This window comes from Geotrypetes seraphini, chromosome 4 (genome assembly GCF_902459505.1).
Source record: "Geotrypetes seraphini chromosome 4, aGeoSer1.1, whole genome shotgun sequence".
In the NCBI taxonomy this organism is placed as follows: Eukaryota; Metazoa; Chordata; class Amphibia; order Gymnophiona; family Dermophiidae; genus Geotrypetes; species Geotrypetes seraphini.
The window spans coordinates 272396384-272415723 of record NC_047087.1 but is presented as its reverse complement, the minus strand read 5'-3'; the positions used below and the strand labels follow the sequence as shown (position 1 = coordinate 272415723).

Sequence of the window (19340 nt, the reverse complement as noted above, 5' to 3'; positions counted from 1 at the left end):
AACTTTCAAATACTTCAGCAGTAAACACTCAAACTAATATAAACTAAACTAAACTAAGCCTTAGGTTTATATACCGCATCTTCTCCACTGAAGTGGAGTTCAACACGGTTTACAGAGTTTAAAAAATATGGGAAGAGAGAAGAGAAAGAGTTTACAAAGCATAAAAAGAGGGGATGTAATCAGGAGAAGAGATTATTATATGCTAGAGAAAAGCCAGGTTTTCAGTTGTTTTCAGAATAGTTGGAGGGAGTCCAGGTTCCGCAGCGGGACAGTGAGGTCGTTCCAGAGGCCGGTGATTTTGGAGAGGAGGGATATACCCAGTTTACCTGCGTGGAGGATGCCGATTAGAGAGGGGAAGGATAGTTTATGTCTGTGGGCAGATCTGGTGGTAGTTGGTGATGAACATGCAGTAATATCTGTGACTCCGGAATATAAGTTCCAATCTGCTTATTTTCCTATCATTGGCAAAAAACTCCACCACCACAGAAATGTAATTATCAAAGGGGTGAAAAACCCATCACTGTGCACAGGAAAAGAAAAATCAAAAAGTTTTACTTATCTTGGGATCCATGGTCTGAAAAAACCCCGTAGATGTACCGTAAATGTCTGGCCAAACTTAGATGAAACAGCAGCGTTCATACGATGAATCTTCCAGAAATCATGCCCAATTCCAACAAGTGCCTTGTTTCACCACTCAAGGGCTTCCTAAGGGAATATAACGACAAACTCTGCTCCTATTCCGTGCTTTTAAATACCTGTGTGGTATAAATACACATGAGGCGAGTCTCTTTTAATTGAAAGGAAATTCCAGAGTGAGAGGACATAGAATGAGGTTAAAAGGTGATAGACTCTAAAGTAATTTAAGGAAATACTTTTTTACAGAAATGGTGGTAGATGCATGGAATAGTCTCCCAGTAGAGGTAATGGAGACAGACTGTGTCTAAATTCAAGAAAGTGTTGGGAACAGGCACATGGGATCTCTTAAGGAAAGGAGGGGATAGTGGATTCTGCAGATGGGCAGACTGAATGGGCCATTTGGCTTTTAACTGCCATCCTGTTTCCAAATAAAGGTGATGAACATGCAGTAATATCTGTGACTTCGTAATAATTAGAAAACTCTGTGTTCTCAGTTGGCCTTGCCAATTGAATATGCTGTTCTAGCATGTAGCAGCAGTTCAAATGGAATACATATGTTTGTAACTGCTATATTACTTCCTGATGATTTACCGTATTTTCGCGGATATAACGCGCGCGTTATACGTGATTTTACGTACCGCGCATACCCCTCGCGCGTTATATGCCTGAGCGCGGTATACAAAAGTTTTTAAACATAGTTCCCACCCCGCCCGACGCCCGATTCACCCCCCCAGCAGGACCGCTCGCACCCCCACCCCGAACGACCGCTCGCACGCGCTCCCACCCGCACCCGCATCCACGATCGGAGCAAGAGGGAGCCCAAGCCCTCTTGCCCGACCGACTCCCCGACGTCCGATACATCCCCCCCCCGGCAGGACCACTCGCACCCTCACCCCGAAGGACCGCCGACTCCCCAACAATATCGGGCCAGGAGGGAGCCCAAACCCTCCTGGCCACGGCGACCCCCTAACCCCACCCCGCACTACATTACGGGCAGGAGGGATCCCAGGCCCTCCTGCCCTCGACGCAAACCCCCCTCCCTCCAACGACCGCCCCCCCCCAAGAACCTCCGACCGCCCCCCCAGCCGACCCGCGACCCCCCTGGCCGACCCCCACGACCCTCCCACCCCCCTTCCCCGTACCTTTGGAAGTTGGCCGGACAGACGGGAGCCAAACCCGCCTGTCCGGCAGGCAGCCAACGAAGGAATGAGGCCGGATTGGCCCATCCGTCCTAAAGCTCCGCCTACTGGTGGGGCCTAAGGCGCGTGGGCCAATCAGAATAGGCCCTGGAGCCTTAGGTCCCACCTGGGGGCGCGGCCTGAGGCACATGGGCCAAACCCGACCATGTGTCTCAGTCCGCGCCCCCAGGTGGGACCTAAGGCTCCAGGGCCTATTCTGATTGGCCCACGCGCCTTAGGCCCCACCAGTAGGCGGAGCTTTAGGACGGATGGGCCAATCCGGCCTCATTCCTTCGTTGGCTGCCTGCCGGACAGGCGGGTTTGGCTCCCGTCTGTCCGGCCAACTTCCAAAGGTACGGGGAAGGGGGGTGGGGGGTCGTGGGGGTCGGCCAGGGGGGTCGCGGGTCGGCTGGGGGGGAGGGGGGTTTGCGTCGAGGGCAGGAGGGCCTGGGATCCCTCCTGCCCGTAATGTAGTGCGGGGTGGGGTTAGGGGGTCGCCGTGGCCAGGAGGATTTGGGCTCCCTCCTGGCCCAATATTGTCGGGGAGTCGGCGGTCCTTCGGGGTGGGGGTGCGAGTGGTCCTGCCGAGGGGGGAGAAGAATCGGACGTCGAGGGGGGGCATCAGGCTTTCAGGATGGGGACAGGACTTCAAGGGGGGACAGGCAGATCTTCAAGGGGGACAGGCAGACCTTCAAGGGGGACAGGACTTCAAGGGGGGACAGGCAGACCTTCAAGGGGGGACAGGACTTCAAGGGGGACAGGCACGGAGAGGCGGGGCAGTGCACCGAAAGTCAGGGCGGGTGAACGGTGAGTCGGGGCAACCAGAGGAGAGTCGGGGCAGTGCACCGAAAGTCAGGGTGAGTCGGGGCAACCAGAGGAGAGTCGGGGCAGTGCACCGAAAGTCAGGGTGAGTCGGGGCAACCAGATGAGAGTCGGGGAGGGCGAAAGGAGAGTCGGGGTGGCCAGAGGAGAGTCGGGGAGAGCGAAAGGAGAGTCGGGGTGGCCAGAGGAGAGTCGGGCAGCATGCGCGTTATATGCCTGAGCGCGGTATAGAAAAGTTTTTGTACATATCATCGTGATTTCTGCGCGCTATACCCCTGTGCGCGTTTTACAATGGTGCGCGTTATATCCGCGAAAATACGGTATTACATGTTGATCATGTTTGTTTGAATGATCTATATTTGGACCCATAAAAATGAGTGAACATTCTTTACATAATAGTTTCTTGCATTTATATCAAATATGTAAAGAAAACAAAATACATTTGATATAAATGAGTGACCATTCTGATACTCCCCTAGGAAGGACATATTAATAGAAACAAAAGATAGAGATTTTCATAATTTCAGTTACTGTCATTAAAAAAAAAATAAAAAAAATTGCTAATACTGCTGCTTTAAGTGTCCTGCCCATTATTCAAGGAACACTATAACTATATTCATGTAAGTAGAAAACATGCTAGATATAGTGTACTTTCTTTCTGGAATGAATGCTTTAGAACAGATATCCTTATGGAACAGAGATACATCTTGATCTGATTTCCTTTTTGGAAAGTGAAATGGAATGTTATATTTCAAGCTCTCCTATAGCAGCAATGCCCCCAACTTACTATACTGGGACTTGCTGAAAGTAAAAGGCTGAGGGGGAGCATGGGAAAAATGATGGCCTGGTTTAAAAAAACTTGATAAATTCACATTTTAGAGAAAATATATGGCGGTAGACAGCAACCTTGTTCGGGCCCCCTTGCTTGTCTAAGTACTGTTGTGGCCAAAATTAACATCAAAGACTAATCAGTAAAGTTTAAATTAGCCACCAGGTAATAAAAATATATAGAAAACTAACCACTAGTTCCTCAGTTTGCCACACTGTAATAACGTATGGTAGCTGTCCTCATAGGAACCTTATAACGTGTATAGTTTTCATTATTTTTATGCTTTTCTTTCTTTTTTACTTTTTCATCTTATTCAATAACTTATAATTATAAAGTGCTTGTGCCTAGTATATTAGCATTTATAGCAAAAGTAACAAAAGTAGTGATGATAGCAATCACTTAGCTTTTATCTGACTCTGGGTCTGGCTCAATCCCCACCGACGCGTTTCACGATTTCATCAGGGTCGGGGAAGGAGAACACAGAGCAGTATCTTTTCCTAGCAAAACGCTAGATCCTTTTGCTAGGAAAAGATACTGCTCTGTGTTCTCCTTCCCCGACCCTGATGAAATCGTGAAACGCGTCGGTGGGGATTGAGCCAGACCCAGAGTCAGATAAAAGCTAAGTGATTGCTATCATCACTACTTTTGTTACTTTTGCTATAAATGCTAATATACTAGGCACAAGCACTTTATAATTATAAGTTATTGAATAAAATGAAAAAGTAAAAAAGAAAGAAAAGCATAAAAATAATGAAAACTATACACGTTATAAGGTTCCTATGAGGACAGCTACCATACGTTATTACAGTGTGGCAAACTGAGGAACTAGTGGTTAGTTTTCTATATATTTTTATTACCTGGTGGCTAATTTAAACTTTACTGATTAGTCTTTGATTTTTGGTGCACTATTTTTTGATTTTGAGTATTCAAAATTAACATCAAACATCAACTTCCAGTCTTGGAATTATTTATATTCAAATATTTCTTAATGATCCTCAGAGGGCACCGAAGCCCATTTGGTTACTGTGAAGCATATCACAATCACCCGATTGTCATAGGATCGATATTTCCTATCTTTTTATATATCTGTATTGTATTTTAATTTACTTATCTTGAATAGTATAATGAATCCCTGGGAGCGCCTCTACCGACACGCACATGTTTCAAAATGATTTTCATCAGGGTTGAGGCTCCCACATATAACTAAAAAACACAAAAATTATCAATATTAGTCACTGAGAATACCTTCCTTTTTATCTTCATTTTATTACTACTCTACAATCATTCTGACCAGGATCTAACATTTATTTTAATTTTATTTAAGAATTATTTAGCATTACTTACTAATGTGCTTCAAAGCTGTCGCTCCTCTCCATAAGGTATCATGTTTAAGTTGGCGTCTGTCGTCAGTTCTGGTTTTTAAACAAAATGGAACCTGGAACTGATTTCAAAGAGGAAGCGGATATCTTTCGCCAAACTAGTGAGAACACAGCACCCTAATAATCATGTACTTTAATGATATTAATTAAAACTAAGTATTGCACCTTATGAAACCCCTTCATATTACGAACCTATCTTCACTCAAACCATTTAAAACTAAAATATTCAAAGAATAATTTCATTTTTTGTGCAGAACTTTAGCATTCAGAGCCATTTTTATAGTTTTAAAACTGGAATTTTAAAACTAGATAATACAACCAATAATGCCCCTTTATACCATAGACATCCAATCAATTTCTTCATTCAGACCATTTGGAACTAAAGTTTTTAAAAGATAGATCCATTTTTGTTCTTTTATATTCAAAGCTTTTTTATAGTTGCTTTTTTATAGCCGGTGTTATTGTGGCCAAAATTAAGGCATCGAGCTTTGGCACGGTGCCTACTGGAGCAACACTCAACTTTGTGGTATTCAGGCCCTGGAAGTGAATGTGTACCAAAACAGAACTATAACTGTCCTTCATAGATGACAGACCAGACCAGTGTATTTCCACTAGGCTTACTTTTGCTTTTGAGTAAGATATATTTTTATTCTAGTATAAATATGGCCTCTTTAGAGAAATATTTCACTTCCAAAAAAGTTGTATAATCTGTATTATGACTAAAATTGAACATCCACAGTTTAATTGCTGCCTAGCTGATATTAAAAATCCTCGGCCAATTTGAATGAAAAATGACTGCAACAGTTTGATTTGCTGTCTTAAATCTTCTAGTAAACCATATGGTGCATTGAAAGCCTGATCCTGTCATCAAGCTGCTGTTAGAAAATAACAGATTCTACCACGAAAAGGAAAGTGATGAATAATTTCTTGCTGTTTGTTTAGATTCTATCACAAACTTGTCTTAGATCAATCAACAACATGCAGCTGATATGTTAATTACATCTATGGTTACCACATTTAAAAATGTACGTATGTTTTATGATGTTTTGTGTACCCCTTTGCATTCTTTTTAATCAACTCTGAATTGATGCTTTTAAGGACATTTAGTAATGAGAAAGAAAGGAATACTTCAGACTCTCTTGTTATTAAACAGGTGGAGGGGCATAATAAAAAAAAGTCTAAGTTCCCTTTTGGCCTAAAGCCCTAAACGTTGAAAGTAGAAGCAGGGAAAGTGTCCATTCTCAAAAAAACATCCAAAAGGAGGTTTTTTTTGATGATGGCCTGCCTCTACATTCAGCTATTTAGACCACCACTACGTCTACACTTGCCACATGTAATGAACCCAAAAAAAGCCTATCCCAAACGCCCAACACAAGAGCTTTTAGTCCTTCGCCTAAAAGCTGGATTTTGTAACCGGTGTCTCTCAAAAACACTGGTTACAGAATCCACCTCCCCCTCAGCAACGATCGCGGCAGGAGAGATGGCTCATCTCTCCTGCTGCGATAGCGATACCACCAAGTGCCACCAAATGCGGCACTTGGGATCACTATTGTGGCAGGAGAGATGAGCCATCTCTCCTGCCGCGATCCACCCCTCCCCCCGACACGATCGGGCAGGAGGGAGCCCAAGCCCTCCTGCCCCGGCAACCCCCCGACTCGATCTGAGGAGGATGGAGCCCAAGTAATCCTGCCCCGGAGACTCCTGCTACCCCCCACCCCCACTAAGATACGGGCAGGAGGGATCCCAGGCCCTCCCACCCCATGCAGCCCCCATCCACAACCGCCCCCCGAACCCTCGATCAGCCCAACGAACACCCCCGACCCGCGAGACCCCCCTGCCAACCCCGTGACACCACTCCCCCACCCCCGACACCCCCTTACCTTAAAAAAAAGTTGGCCAGACAGACGGGTTCCAAGCTTCATTGTGTTGGCTTCTTCCATCCAGCCCAATGGCTGGCTTGGGACCCGTCTGTCTGGCCAACTTTTTTTTAAGATAAGGGGGGTCTCGGGGGTGGGGGAAGTGGTGTCACGGGGTTGACGGGGGGGGGGGGTTTCGCGGGTCGGGGGTGTTCGGCGGGCTGATCGAGGGTTCGGGGGGCGGTCATGGGTAGGGCTGCATCTGGGCAGGAGGGCATGGAGAAAGTGGAGAGGGACAGATTCTTCAAACGTTCGAAAACTACAAGAGTGAGAGGGCATTCAGAAAAATTAAGAGGGGACAGATTCAGAACCAATGCTAGGAAGTTTTTCTTCACCCAAAGGGTGGTGAACACCTGGAATGCGCTTCCAGAGGTTGTGATAGGACAGAGTACGGTTTTGGGGTTCAAGAAGGGATTAGATAATTTCCTGAAGGAAATGGGATAGACGGGTATAGATAGAGAATTACTATGCAGGTCCTGGACCTGATGGGCCGCCGCGTGAGCGGACTGCTGGGCTTGATGGACCTCTGGTCTGACCCAGCAGAGGCACTGCTTATGTTCTTATGATCTGAAGCAGTCTGGCTGAGATCAGACCAATATCTGTATGAAAGCAGGTAAATGAACTGTCCTGTAGAAGAATGTTTTTGATGATGATTTCTTTGAATTCTGAATGAATGAACCTTTGAGCTGAATTAAGGCAATATTAGGCCAACTTACTTAAGAGGAAAAGTTCCTGCGTTTTGTTTGGACTGTACTGATGTTTTGAGAATTGTTTTGGTGTGTGCAAAAGAGATGAACATCACTAAATAAATTATTTTGGTTCTTCAGACTTTGATGTTATCTCATTCATGCAATTACCCCAGTTCTACCAACTCCAAAGGAAAACCGCTAGGACAAAGTTAGTGGCCTAGGTAACCGCTGTTAGCGTCAAGCAACAGACCAGCACCTGGCCACAGTATACAGAAGCTGTTAACCAAGACGAGAAAATGCTGATGTCAACTGGACATCAAGTTGAATTTGTAGCATTTTTAGCAAGCTGGAGCCAAATTTTTGGAATGACTGGTTACTGTTGATAAAACATGGTTACATCACTATGATCTTGAGATAAAATAACAGTCCATGTAATGGCGGCACTCAGGTTCTCCAAGGCCAAACAAATTTGAAGACCCAAAAGTCAGCCGGAAAGGTCATGGCCACAGTGTTTTGGGATCAGGAAGGTGTATCTTTCAAGGGACTGAACAGTTAATGCAGAATATTACTGTAACTTGCTGTGCCCATTAAAGGAGGCATTGAAAGAAAAAAGGAGAGGGTAGCTGCAGAAAGGAGTTCTCTTTTTGCAAGACAATACACCTGCTCACAAGGTTGGCAAAAGATGGATATTTTGATGCAGTTGAAGTTTCAGTGCATAGACCATCCTCCCTACTCAGCAGATCTTACTCCATCTGACTATTTTGTTTCCAAAGCTTAAAAGAGTTTGAAAGGGTGACAATTTTCAAGTGATTCAGGGTGATTACAAAAGTATTGCAGTGACCAGATATTAGCATATGTTTTGGAAGGTTTACAGAAATCTCAGACATGATGTGTCAAGTGTGTTGAACTTAGGGTGAATATGTGGAATAACTTGTAAGTTTCATGGCTCCACGTCATTCCCTTCTTAGTTGGATTGAGAACTTTTTAGTACCCCACTTGTATTCCCAATTTTGTTATATTAAAGCTGGGCTAAACATGCATGATAACATCAGGTCTCCTTAATGAGAGCCATGTTAACATCTATAACCCATCTCCAATTAGCCTCTGTAATGGAAATCTGCAAGTTTTTGCGCAGTAACTGTTAGTGGCTTTCCCTGGACCTTTTGGAAAGGTAGCTGTGGGCAAATGTGTTGTTTCATTTTAGTGTATGCACCCTGTACATTACTTTTCAACATTGTTTGGACAATAGATTTTACCAAGTAGTGCTATAATTTGTTTTTGGTTTTTTTTCAGACTCCTTCAACTCATCTTCATTTATGAGCTACATTCCGTATCAAGAATAGCATACTTATTTATAATGAACACAATCTGTTCTCTGTTGCCATGCTAATTTTTAAAACCTTTTGCATGGGAGTCCCTGTTTGGATGGTTGATTCATCCTGCTTGCCAGCAGATAAGGCAGTGTTTCTTACCTGTAATGTGAGCGGTGAGGTTCATGATATCCTCCATTTTGCCTTTCTGCACTGAAGTTAAGACATATAAGCACCTGAATGAAAGCTTTTGCTTTGAGGCAGCTGTGTAAGAACTCCCATACATGTTAAAAAAAAATATAAAAATTAAGTGGTTTCTGATTTCTGAAAATATTTTCTGTCTCTCGTAGCTCCATTCATTTGTGTGGCTGATTCATCCTGTCTATGGAGAAGTTTTGCTTTTATTTTGGTTTTTAGCTGGTAGATTTTTAACAGTGCAGCTATGTTTGCTTCTACAAATCTAGAGTGAAAATCTTGAAGCTTATGATTAACCCTTAGTCGTTTAAAATGTAATTATTAATAATTGATTTTGTTTATCCTTGAAATCAATATAAGAAGCGAAATGCTATGGCATATAATTTAGTTTGATTCCTTTCATTCAGTAAACATGATCCCTTAATAAGATTAGTATTGGTTTATTACTTATTTGATGAATCAAAATGGTATGATTAGTTTTATACAATAATTGTGGTATATAGTTTTTGTGACTTATGTTAATGCGGCCAGTGCTGTTAAAATATCTTGTCACTAAAAGGGTGGAGTCATGTAGTAGTTGATCTTCCTTGGAGTTCTTTAATATAAAAACAATTGAAATTGTTTGGAATATATTTTTACAAATATATTTTGGGTATATGAGAGGCTATTAAAAACAACAACAAAAAGCCCCCTCAATTGTACAGATACTATGGAAACCCAATTAGAATAGATAGCTTGTATTCATTCAGGCTTTCATCTATGCCCAAAATTTAATCTAGTTTTAATGTTTTTATATACATTTTTTTTAAATTCATAAACAGCTTGATTTTGTTCTCAAATTCTAGCATCAAATAAATGGGTACCGGTAAATATGGGGAGGTATTTGAAATGCTGCCAAAATTTTATATTCTAACTGGGTTTTCAGATTTTCATTTATTGCTATTCAGATTTTAAGTTGGGTCATTCTGTGAGAGAAATTCACTTTGTTTTGTATTTATATGGGAATTAATTGAAAGCAGGTACCAGTCCCGTTGAAATTAAGAGCTGAATATTAATCTTACCAAGTTCTGGAATTTTCTTTTCCTGGTTGGAGTAAAACCAGAAACAGACTCAAGCATAGCCTGCAAGCAGCTAATGACAAAACCTGGATTGGATTAATGTGAACGATGCCAGGGGAACTTGCAGGAAGTTGCTAGACTCACTCTGCCTCTACTAGCAATGACAGGGTTAACTTCCATAGGCTTTTAGCACTCTGAGATGCTACTGATGCAACTGGAGTGTGTTAGTTTTATCTGTAGTATGTGTGCTATTTTTGGCCAGGTCATTTGACCCCTAGGTGGATTACAATACCTTGGAAAGCGGTCTTCTTCATTGCTCTCACATCAGCAAGCTGAGTCTGTGAACTCCAGGTGCTAGTAGCAAATCCATCTTATACTACATTTTACCCTGACAAGGGTGGTCCTTCGAACGCATCCAAAATTCCTCCCTATGATCATTTTGGAGTTTCATCTCAACCAGTCCATCAGTCTTTTGGTATTTTTCCAGAGGCACATTCTCACCCTGGTGAAGACGAACTTTACACATTGGACTGCAAACATACTCTATAGCCTGCTAATTGGATAGAACCAAGCCTCACAGAACTTCTATGCAGCTATTTCTGTCATTTGACACAAACAAGATGGGAACTCCTGTAATTAAAAGAATTATCTCCACTTGGATAGCGGACTGTATCTCAGTCCGCTATCTCGACGCTCAGACTGGCCTGATACTAGAGAGTCATATTACCGCACATAAGGTGAGAACCATGGTGACTTCAGTAGCCTATGTATGCTCCACTCCTGTTGAGTCCAAATGAAAAGAGATCTTCCCCACCTCCAAATACAAGGACGGAAGGAAGTGGAACGAACTAGTAATAGAACACACTAAAACTAGATATAAAGTTATATAATTAGTGAGGGACAGGTCCTCAGTTAACACGGCTGCCTGGGGAATTCCTCCCTACAAGGCACCATTGCCACAATAATGAACCCAAAAAGGGTATCACCTCTGAAACATCCCCGGACCTTGCCCAGTGAGAAATGAATAACAAATCAAAAGTGCACTAAAATCGTGCTAGTGAAAAGTTGTTCCGCTGCCCCTGTCCAAGAAGGGGTAATATAGCAGCCACAATTCATGAAAATATTTGTACAGCCTATGTTAAAGTGGCTAAAATTAAAAAAATGTTTTGCTGGAAAAGATGAAATCAAATGCAGTTCTTATCTGCTAGTGCAGTCAAAGTTGCTGAAAATCAAATACGCAAATGCTGAATCCTCATGATATGCTTGCAGTAAGAATCACAGTCCAACAGGGCTCCGTTTCAAAGATTAGACTCCCTTCCTCAGGAACACTGCACTGCTACTCTTCACTTACTGAAAAGAGCCACTCAGTAATCCATGAACATAGGCAAAATTGAAAAAATGGCGCTGAAGGAGAGAGAACGCCTTTGAGCTTTAAACTGCAGACCATAACAGAACGTGATGACGTGAGAGGAAAACCCCCCATGAGGATTGGATGACTAATTACATAATGGCATTCCACTCAATAAGGTCAATTAACCCTTTAGGAGCAATGGACTGGAACTCAAAGATCCAGTACTGCTCTCGAAGTTGGAGACGAGTCAATTTATCATCATAGTTAATCCGATATCCTTTCTATAATGAACCACATGAGATCAGAGAACCCATGATTGTAAGCCAGGCAATGGGGAACCATTGGAAATGTTGAGCCTGGTACATACGGTTCTCTTAAGATCTCCATGTTCCCAGATGTCTCGAAGCTAACTCAGACCAGAAGGAAAGGGTTCCTATAATTGAGACAATCCGTACTCCCTTTGGGGGCTAAATTTCAGCTTAGATATCCTTGTAAATGTTTGATCCTTTTGGATCAACATTTATATATTTTTTTTGACCCCTCTCAGTTATGGTTTTTCCTAGAGGGGAAGAAGTAATTCCTTCCAGTGCTACCACAGTGACATAGGTCCTTAAAGTAATGTAGAAGGTGTAACACTACACTAATGATTTTTCTCTGTTTCCTTGATAGATATCAGATCCAATGATAGAATATGAATTGCTTCTCCCATATTGTGAGCTTTATTGAGAGATTGATAATTTATATTGAGTATTATTTGTTTTTGTTTTAATCTCTGTTTAACTGATATGTAAAGTCTCTCTTTTTTCTTATATATATATATATATATATATATATATATATACTGGTTTATGTATATCTATAAAAGAATAAAAATAAATAAAAAACCACCGGGGGGGGGGGGGTAGAGGAGAAGTCACAGTGAACAATATAGTTGGCCGCATTCTTAGTGCGGGAATATGCAATGCATGGAAGTTCCTGAAAAGTATCATGTAATTGAAGACTGTGCCAGTGTTGTCTAATGCTTTTGGCTATGCCAGCAAAATGATCATTAAAAGTCAACACGCATACCGTTTTGTTGTCACTCAAGGAATTGTTAGATTGTAATAAAAGATCTCTGTTGGCATAAAGCACTCTGAGGAAAGCTTTTTGGAGAGTCCCATGAGGATAACCCCATTTGATGAAATGATCATATATAGTCCGGACTTGGATCTTATACTCTTCCACATTAGAACAGTCTTCTGATTCTAAGAAACTAACTTACAGGGAGAGATTGCTTGAGACGTGTAGGGTGACAACTATTGTACTTCAAATAATTGTCGGTATCTACTGGCTTTCTATACAGAGTAGTCTCTAAAATAGAGTCTTTCTTCTTTTCTAGAACATCCCAAAATTTAATATGTATATCCTGTTGATTGATCCAATCCAAAAAAGGTTGAAGTAAAGTTTCAGGACCAGTCCAAGTACATTGTAACGTAACCAAATCTTTATATATTGGAACCACTGTGATGGATAGAAATATTCCTCTTCAAATCTAGAGATGTAAAGTTTCACTATTGTAGGGGCTGCTGCTGTCCCCATAGCTACTCCGTGGATTTGTAAAAATAATTTATCATCAAATATGAAATGATTATGATGCAAAATCAGAGCTAAAGTTATAAGAAAATCTGCTCTAATGCGGGAATGCTGAATCTGTTGCATAAAAATCAAAGAAATCATTTCAAGCCCAGCTTCTTAAGGGATGTTAGAATATAAGGAATCCAAGTCCATCATAATCAAAATGATCAACAAAAAATGAGTGGTGTCTTTAATAAAAGATCTTGCTTGTCCAACTAAGAGTTTAAGAAACCAATTGATGAATTTAGATCGAGATTCAAGCACCGTCCCACATAAAGATACAATGGGGCGTCCAAGTGGAGGGACAATGCCCTTGGGAATTTTGAGAATTTTGTTAAAGCTCAGTGCCAGTATTTGTATTTGTATTCAGCTCAATAGTAAAATATGATATTTGGTACAGCTCTACTGGTAATACAGATAAACCAGACCTGCATGCATATCCCTCCTGTCTTTTTTAAATTTATTTATAGGGTATGGTGATGATGATTGGATCAACATTTTATTGGGTGTGTGTTGATGAGAAGTATCTGTTTCATTTATGGATGATCTCTTGCAGGTAATAGCAAACTTTATTTTTTATTTGCTTGCAAAAATTGAAAATTATTATCTTAAACTCCCACAGAGCTGACACCATTTAACTGGGTAGGAGAGGCTCCTAATCGATTATATAGTGCTGATCAGGTCAGGCTGCAGAATATTATGTCTGACTGCCATGACCCTGTCCATGTGTTATCCGGACATTGCTGATAGTCAGTGCTGGTTTTAAGGAAGGTTTGGACAAATTTCTGGAGGAAAAGTTCATAGTCTGTTATTGATAGACATGAGGGAAGCCACTGCTTGCCCTGTATCGGTAGCATGGAATATTGCTACTCTTTGGGTTTTGGCCAGATACTAGTGACCTGGATTGACCACTGTAAGAACAGGCTACTGGGTCTGATGGACCATTGGTCTAACCCAGTAAGGTTATTCTTATGTTCTTAATCAAACAAGCCCATAATCTTGTATGTCCAATTCACTCCATTGTGAATGTTTACTTGTAAATCGTTCTGAGCTACTGGGAGGATGGGATAAAAATCTAAATAAATAAATAACAGTGCATAAACTACAGCCAATTAGCTACCAGGGTACCAGCACTGAATATCGATGGTACCTGGATAAATTTTGGTGGCTGCCAATGACACGGATGTTTGGTGTTGGGAGCTGGATATGGTCCAACACTGAATATTTAAATCTAACTCATTGTAGTTAAAAACACTGTCTACATTATAGGTAAATGCTAAATTGAGTGTTTATATCCAGCAGTAAGATGAATAGTCATAATGCTGGTATATTTTTCTTGTTAACCTAAAATTCATAAACAACATTTTAAGTTTTTCTATTTCCTCTCCACTCCTGTACAGGCAAACCTCTTCCACATGCTTAAAATGGCATCAAGACTTCATCAAAATGTGAGTTCTTGAAAACTATGTTACTATGTTTAGGTGCACATAAAAAGTACAGGTACAAGATCTTTTATCTGAAATGCTTGGGACCATAGACATTTTTGATTTTAGAAGTTTTTTTAGCGGGGAGGGTTGGAGTGTGTTGTCACCAGCCGCCTTAGCGATTCGTATTCATACCTGCTGCAGCCCTGCAGACTTCTCTCTGCTGCCTCCTGCCTTGCTGACATCACGAGAAGCCAGGAAATGAATATGAAAAGCTGCAGTCATCGGCAATACTTCAGAAGGTATACCAGGTTGAGGTAAAATAAAAACAAAACCCTGAACTATCAGTGTAGAGTGACGTTTTTAAAGTGACTTTGGGACCAGGTTCCACTTTTGATGCTAAAAGTAAGCTTTGTTATACAAATTGGTAATGCAATAATGTTACAAAAAATATTTGGTTTTTGAATCTTTTTGGTTTTTGGAATTTCAGATAAAGGATCTTTTACATCCTACTACCATAATAAGAATTCATATAATAAAACTTTGTTCTTTTCCATGGTGACCAACTAACCAGTGTTGGTATTGAGACTTTATTGAAAAGGCAAGCTGTATTGTAAATCTATGTATCTGCTATGATTGGTAAAATTTTTTTTTTTAAATCAGTGAATATTTGTCTCTGCCACTTGGTTAATTTCCATAGAACAGAAAATTGAGGGCTGTGCTGTAATTTTGAATTGTTAGCAGTTTTCTTCCTTTTGTAATTAATCTAATCATTTTGTTCAATATGAAATCATTGCTAGGAGTATTTACAAAGCAGTATTAAAAATTCACAATTTTACTGCAGCTCAATTTACTGTGTGAGTTACTAACCTGCTGTATCTCCGTATCGCAGATTAATAGCTTGTGCAGTAAATTGAATTTTGCGCTGTTGCAGCCAGAAGCATTGCAGATTCTGATTACTGTATAACTATGTTAAAAGGGAACCTGTGCTGAAGAAACATCTTGCCCCCCCCTAATTTCCCTCAAGAAGAAGCCCCCACCACCTCCTGACACCTTCTCAGCACTTCCTTTTCCTTCATCTCTTGAAAGACTCTTTTCAGAAATATCTCCACCACCCCTCCCCTATTCGCTAAAGGGATCTTCTCCCACCATTTCCCTATCCCCTCCCTGGGGTGGCGGGACTAAATCGCGCGAGACAATGGCGCGCCGATAACTGAGCGCAAGGTTGACGGCGCGCTGAAGAAAAGCACTATTTTAAAGGGTTCCGACGGGGGGTGTTGGTGGGGGAACCCCCCTATTTTACTTAACAGACATTGCGCTGGCGTTGTGGGGGTTTGGGGGGTTGTAACCCCCCACATTATACTTAAAACTGAACTTTTTCCCTAAAAAACAGGCAAAAAGTTCAGTTTCAAGTATAATGATGGGGTTACAACCCCCCAAGCCCCCCACAACGCCAGCGCAATGTCTGTTAAGTAAAATAGGGGGGTTCCCCCCACCAACACCCACCGTCGGAACCCTTTAAAATAGTGCTTTTCTTCAGCGCGCCGTCAACCTTGCGCTCAGTTGTCTGCGCTCAGTTGTCGGCGTACCGTTGTCTCGCGCGATTTTGTCTATGAACCCCTCCCTGGGCACCTAGAGGGGACTTTGTTGTGTCTAGTGAGAGAATGATCCCCAGTTACTCCTACTCTGTTAGCAACCAGATTCAAAATGGTGCCCAGATTCCCCTAGTGATAGCCAAATAAGCAGATACGGGAGGTGGGAAGGTTTGTTGTTTTACCACAGGTTACTTTAAGAAGCTGTGTTGTGAGCATCGAGCCATGTTAGAAACCTGATGCTCCTGGGGAAGAATATTATTTACAAGGTCTAATACAAGTGAGCTGATTTGCATGCATGTACATGCTATGTATAGTACCTCATGCTATGTACAGTACCTTATTCTTACATTGTGCTGTGCTTAAAAATTGTGTGCTAAGAGCAGTAACGCACAATTTTGTCAAAAAATATTATTCTCATAGGTGAGCTTTTACAAAGTCATGTGTCGAGCAATGCATGCTCAATGCTGAGCTGCCAATAGAAATAGAATGAGTGGCTTGGCAACACACTTTTGTAAAAGGACCCATTAATGCATGTTAATTACTGCCCCTCTGAATTAATTTATGCATTTTCTGCAATAGAACAAAAATAGTTCATTCATTCTATTTTCTATACCGTTCTGCCCCGGGAAATGAGACCGGTTTACATGAATTCATTCAGGTACTCAAGCATTTTTCCCTGTTTGTCCTGGCGGGCTCACAATCTATCTAATGTACCTAGGGCAATGGGGGGGGGGGGGATGAAGTGACTTGCCCAGGGTCACAAGTAGCAGCGTGGGTTTGAACCCACAACCTGAGGGTTCTGGAGATGTAGCTTTTTTTTTTTTTTTTTTTTTTTTTATATTATTTATTTATCAAGTTTTCACATTTTACAAATCAAGTAACCACTTGTATAGAAAGATGAAGAAAAGCAGGAAAATAATACTCAAAATTTAAAATACATAATAGTCAAATAAAATAAATATTTAGCTTAAATTCAGCTCAAGTCCTCCATTTAGATCCAAGAAAGATTAGGCGAACATATTAACAAATATTAACACAATATTAAATCAAATATATAGGAAAACAAGATCCCTTTAGCTGAGAAAGGATACCAATTGCACTTCACTTTAATTTCCCTTCATCCAGTCGAGTTCCTGCCAGAAAGGCTGTCAACTGGAAGGGCTCAAAGAATACATATTTTTTCATATGGTATTGTATTACACATTTACAAGGGTGCCGTAGAAAAAAAATCCCTCCAAGAGATGTAACCCCTGGCTTCATCAAAAGAAATTCTCGCCTTCTTCTTTGAGTATCCCGTGCCAATGGAGATGTAGCTTTTAACCACTGCGCTACACATTCTATGTAGTTTGATACTGGCAAAATAGTAACATTTAATGGCATACTAAAAATGTTCTTCCTAAAAAACTGATACCTACGATACACAAATCTTCACTGCGTTGTTTTCATGACAGTTAGTCCTATTTTAGTTCATGTTAATTACTAGACTAGATAGGCAAATCAAGAATGTATGGTAGGATTAAGAGTGCATGCTTCAGATTTCCAAGACAGTTATCAAAAATGATAGAAAGTAAGAAGTATAAATGGCAGAACTTTCCGGCTTTTGTTACTGGTTATTAATACCAGCACACAAGGGACATAGCATTTCATAAAAATAAATGTGTATGGATAACCTTGGTGTTGCTGCTAACCCAGAGCTATATTAAAAGGTTTAAATGAAACAGCACTATGGATATCTCTCCAGATTTTTCTAGTCTGTGCACTAGAACAGATGTTATCACACTACATTGACTGCTTTACTTCTCCCTATTAGAATGGTGAAATAAGTATTTCAGTATCTTTCATTTTACATTATTTTAGGATATTCTAGTAAAACTTTTTAGATATTAAGCTTTTTGTTATCATTGAAGATCTGCCATTTTTATTTATTTTATAATCTTACAATCGGTTTAAATTAGTCATTTATCTCTTAGAGAGGAAGATGTGCATCTAATATAGGGGTCCTTTTACTAAGGCGCGCTAGCCGTTATAGCATGCGCTAAATGCATCCATAGACTAGAATGGACGCGTTAGCGTTTAGCACATACTAAAACGGCTAGCGTGTCTTAGTAAAAGGACCACATAGTAAAAAATAAACACTGAAAAAGCTAATTTTTTCTTTTTTCTATCCTTGTATCATGATTATATGGCGTTCTTTTCGTTTTTAATTGATGTACCCTGCACTAATGTTATAATGAAGAGCGGTATATAAATACAAATGAACATAAATATTAATAGCTGCACATGGTTGCAATTCTGTTTTCTGACCTGCCTGAGAAAGAAAATTGTCTCTGTCAGTGTAGAAGAACTTACCAGAAAACACATTTACCCGCTGTGGCAACAAGAAAATTTAAGCGAAGAATACCTTGAGTAAACCAAGGATGCACTTGGATTACCAGATGATAGGGTGAACAATTAACACATTAACATGATTAACGCATTAATTGTTAAACAACATTTAAAAAAATTAACAGGAGTAAGGTGGTCAGGCCTGTCTATATTCCTTCCCAGTCATGATATTCTGACTGATATCACTTCCGGTGTGCTACACTGGAAGTGAAGTTGGGCAGAAGACGACATCAGAGGAATGTTGGTTTAGAGCTATATTGAGAGCTGCCTATGCCCTTTTTCTTGTGGCTATTACCTAAATGTGAAGAATCTCGGAGCTACAGGCTCTTTCTTGCTGAGAGCCCTTCCTCAAGTTCATAGAGGCTAGTTGAAGGTTGTTTGACCAAGTTAGATTGCTGGGCATTCCAATCCACAGGTTCTAAGAAGAACCGGATTCTGAAAGAGTTTGTGTGAAGAGTGCTTCTTCAATATTTTTAAGTCAACAACGAGTTCAGGCTATCTGACCATCTTTTTGTGCCCACTAGTCAGGCTAGAAGTGGTGCACCAGCTTCCAAGGCCATGATCTCCAGATGAATCTGTAGGGCTATTTCATCAGCCTGTGGAAACCAGTCACCAGTCTCCGTAAAGGTGCATTCAACTATAAGTGTGGCTTCTTTGTGGGCGAAAGATCGAGCAGTCTCCCCTGAGGAGATTTGTAGGGCAGCGACTTGGTCCACTCTACATACATTTTCCAAGTTTTACAGAGTGAATGCCTTTGGATCTGGCGCAGTGGTCCCATCCAAAATTTCTGTGACTGCTTTTGTACATCCTTTCAGTCCAGAATGACACACCTATTGCACTAGAAAAAGAGATTAGGTTCTTACCTTGCCAATATCTTTTCTAGTAGATAGGTGTGTCATTCTGGAGGCCCACCCTGTCAGTTCTCCTGCACCTACCTATTGTTTCAATCAGAAAATTCA

General features: G+C 41.0%; 1 protein-coding gene across 4 annotated transcripts in view; it reads left to right on the top strand.

Annotated features, from left to right (window-relative positions):
* Positions 1 to 19340, top strand: part of MGMT (O-6-methylguanine-DNA methyltransferase) — a 492598-nt gene that overhangs the window by 30842 nt on the left and 442416 nt on the right. The window contains exons 1-2 of one of the 4 annotated variants that reach the window (XM_033943722.1): positions 13474 to 13533; positions 14378 to 14425. The exons of 1 other annotated variant lie outside the window; for it this stretch is intronic. In XM_033943722.1, the coding sequence (XP_033799613.1) occupies positions 13516 to 13533; positions 14378 to 14425 (66 nt within the window). In that variant the 5' untranslated portion in view covers positions 13474 to 13515. Of the gene's footprint in view, positions 1 to 13473; positions 13534 to 14377; positions 14426 to 19340 lie in introns of those variants that run through there. 2 more of the 4 variants (XM_033943724.1, XM_033943723.1) reach the window with 2 other exon arrangements.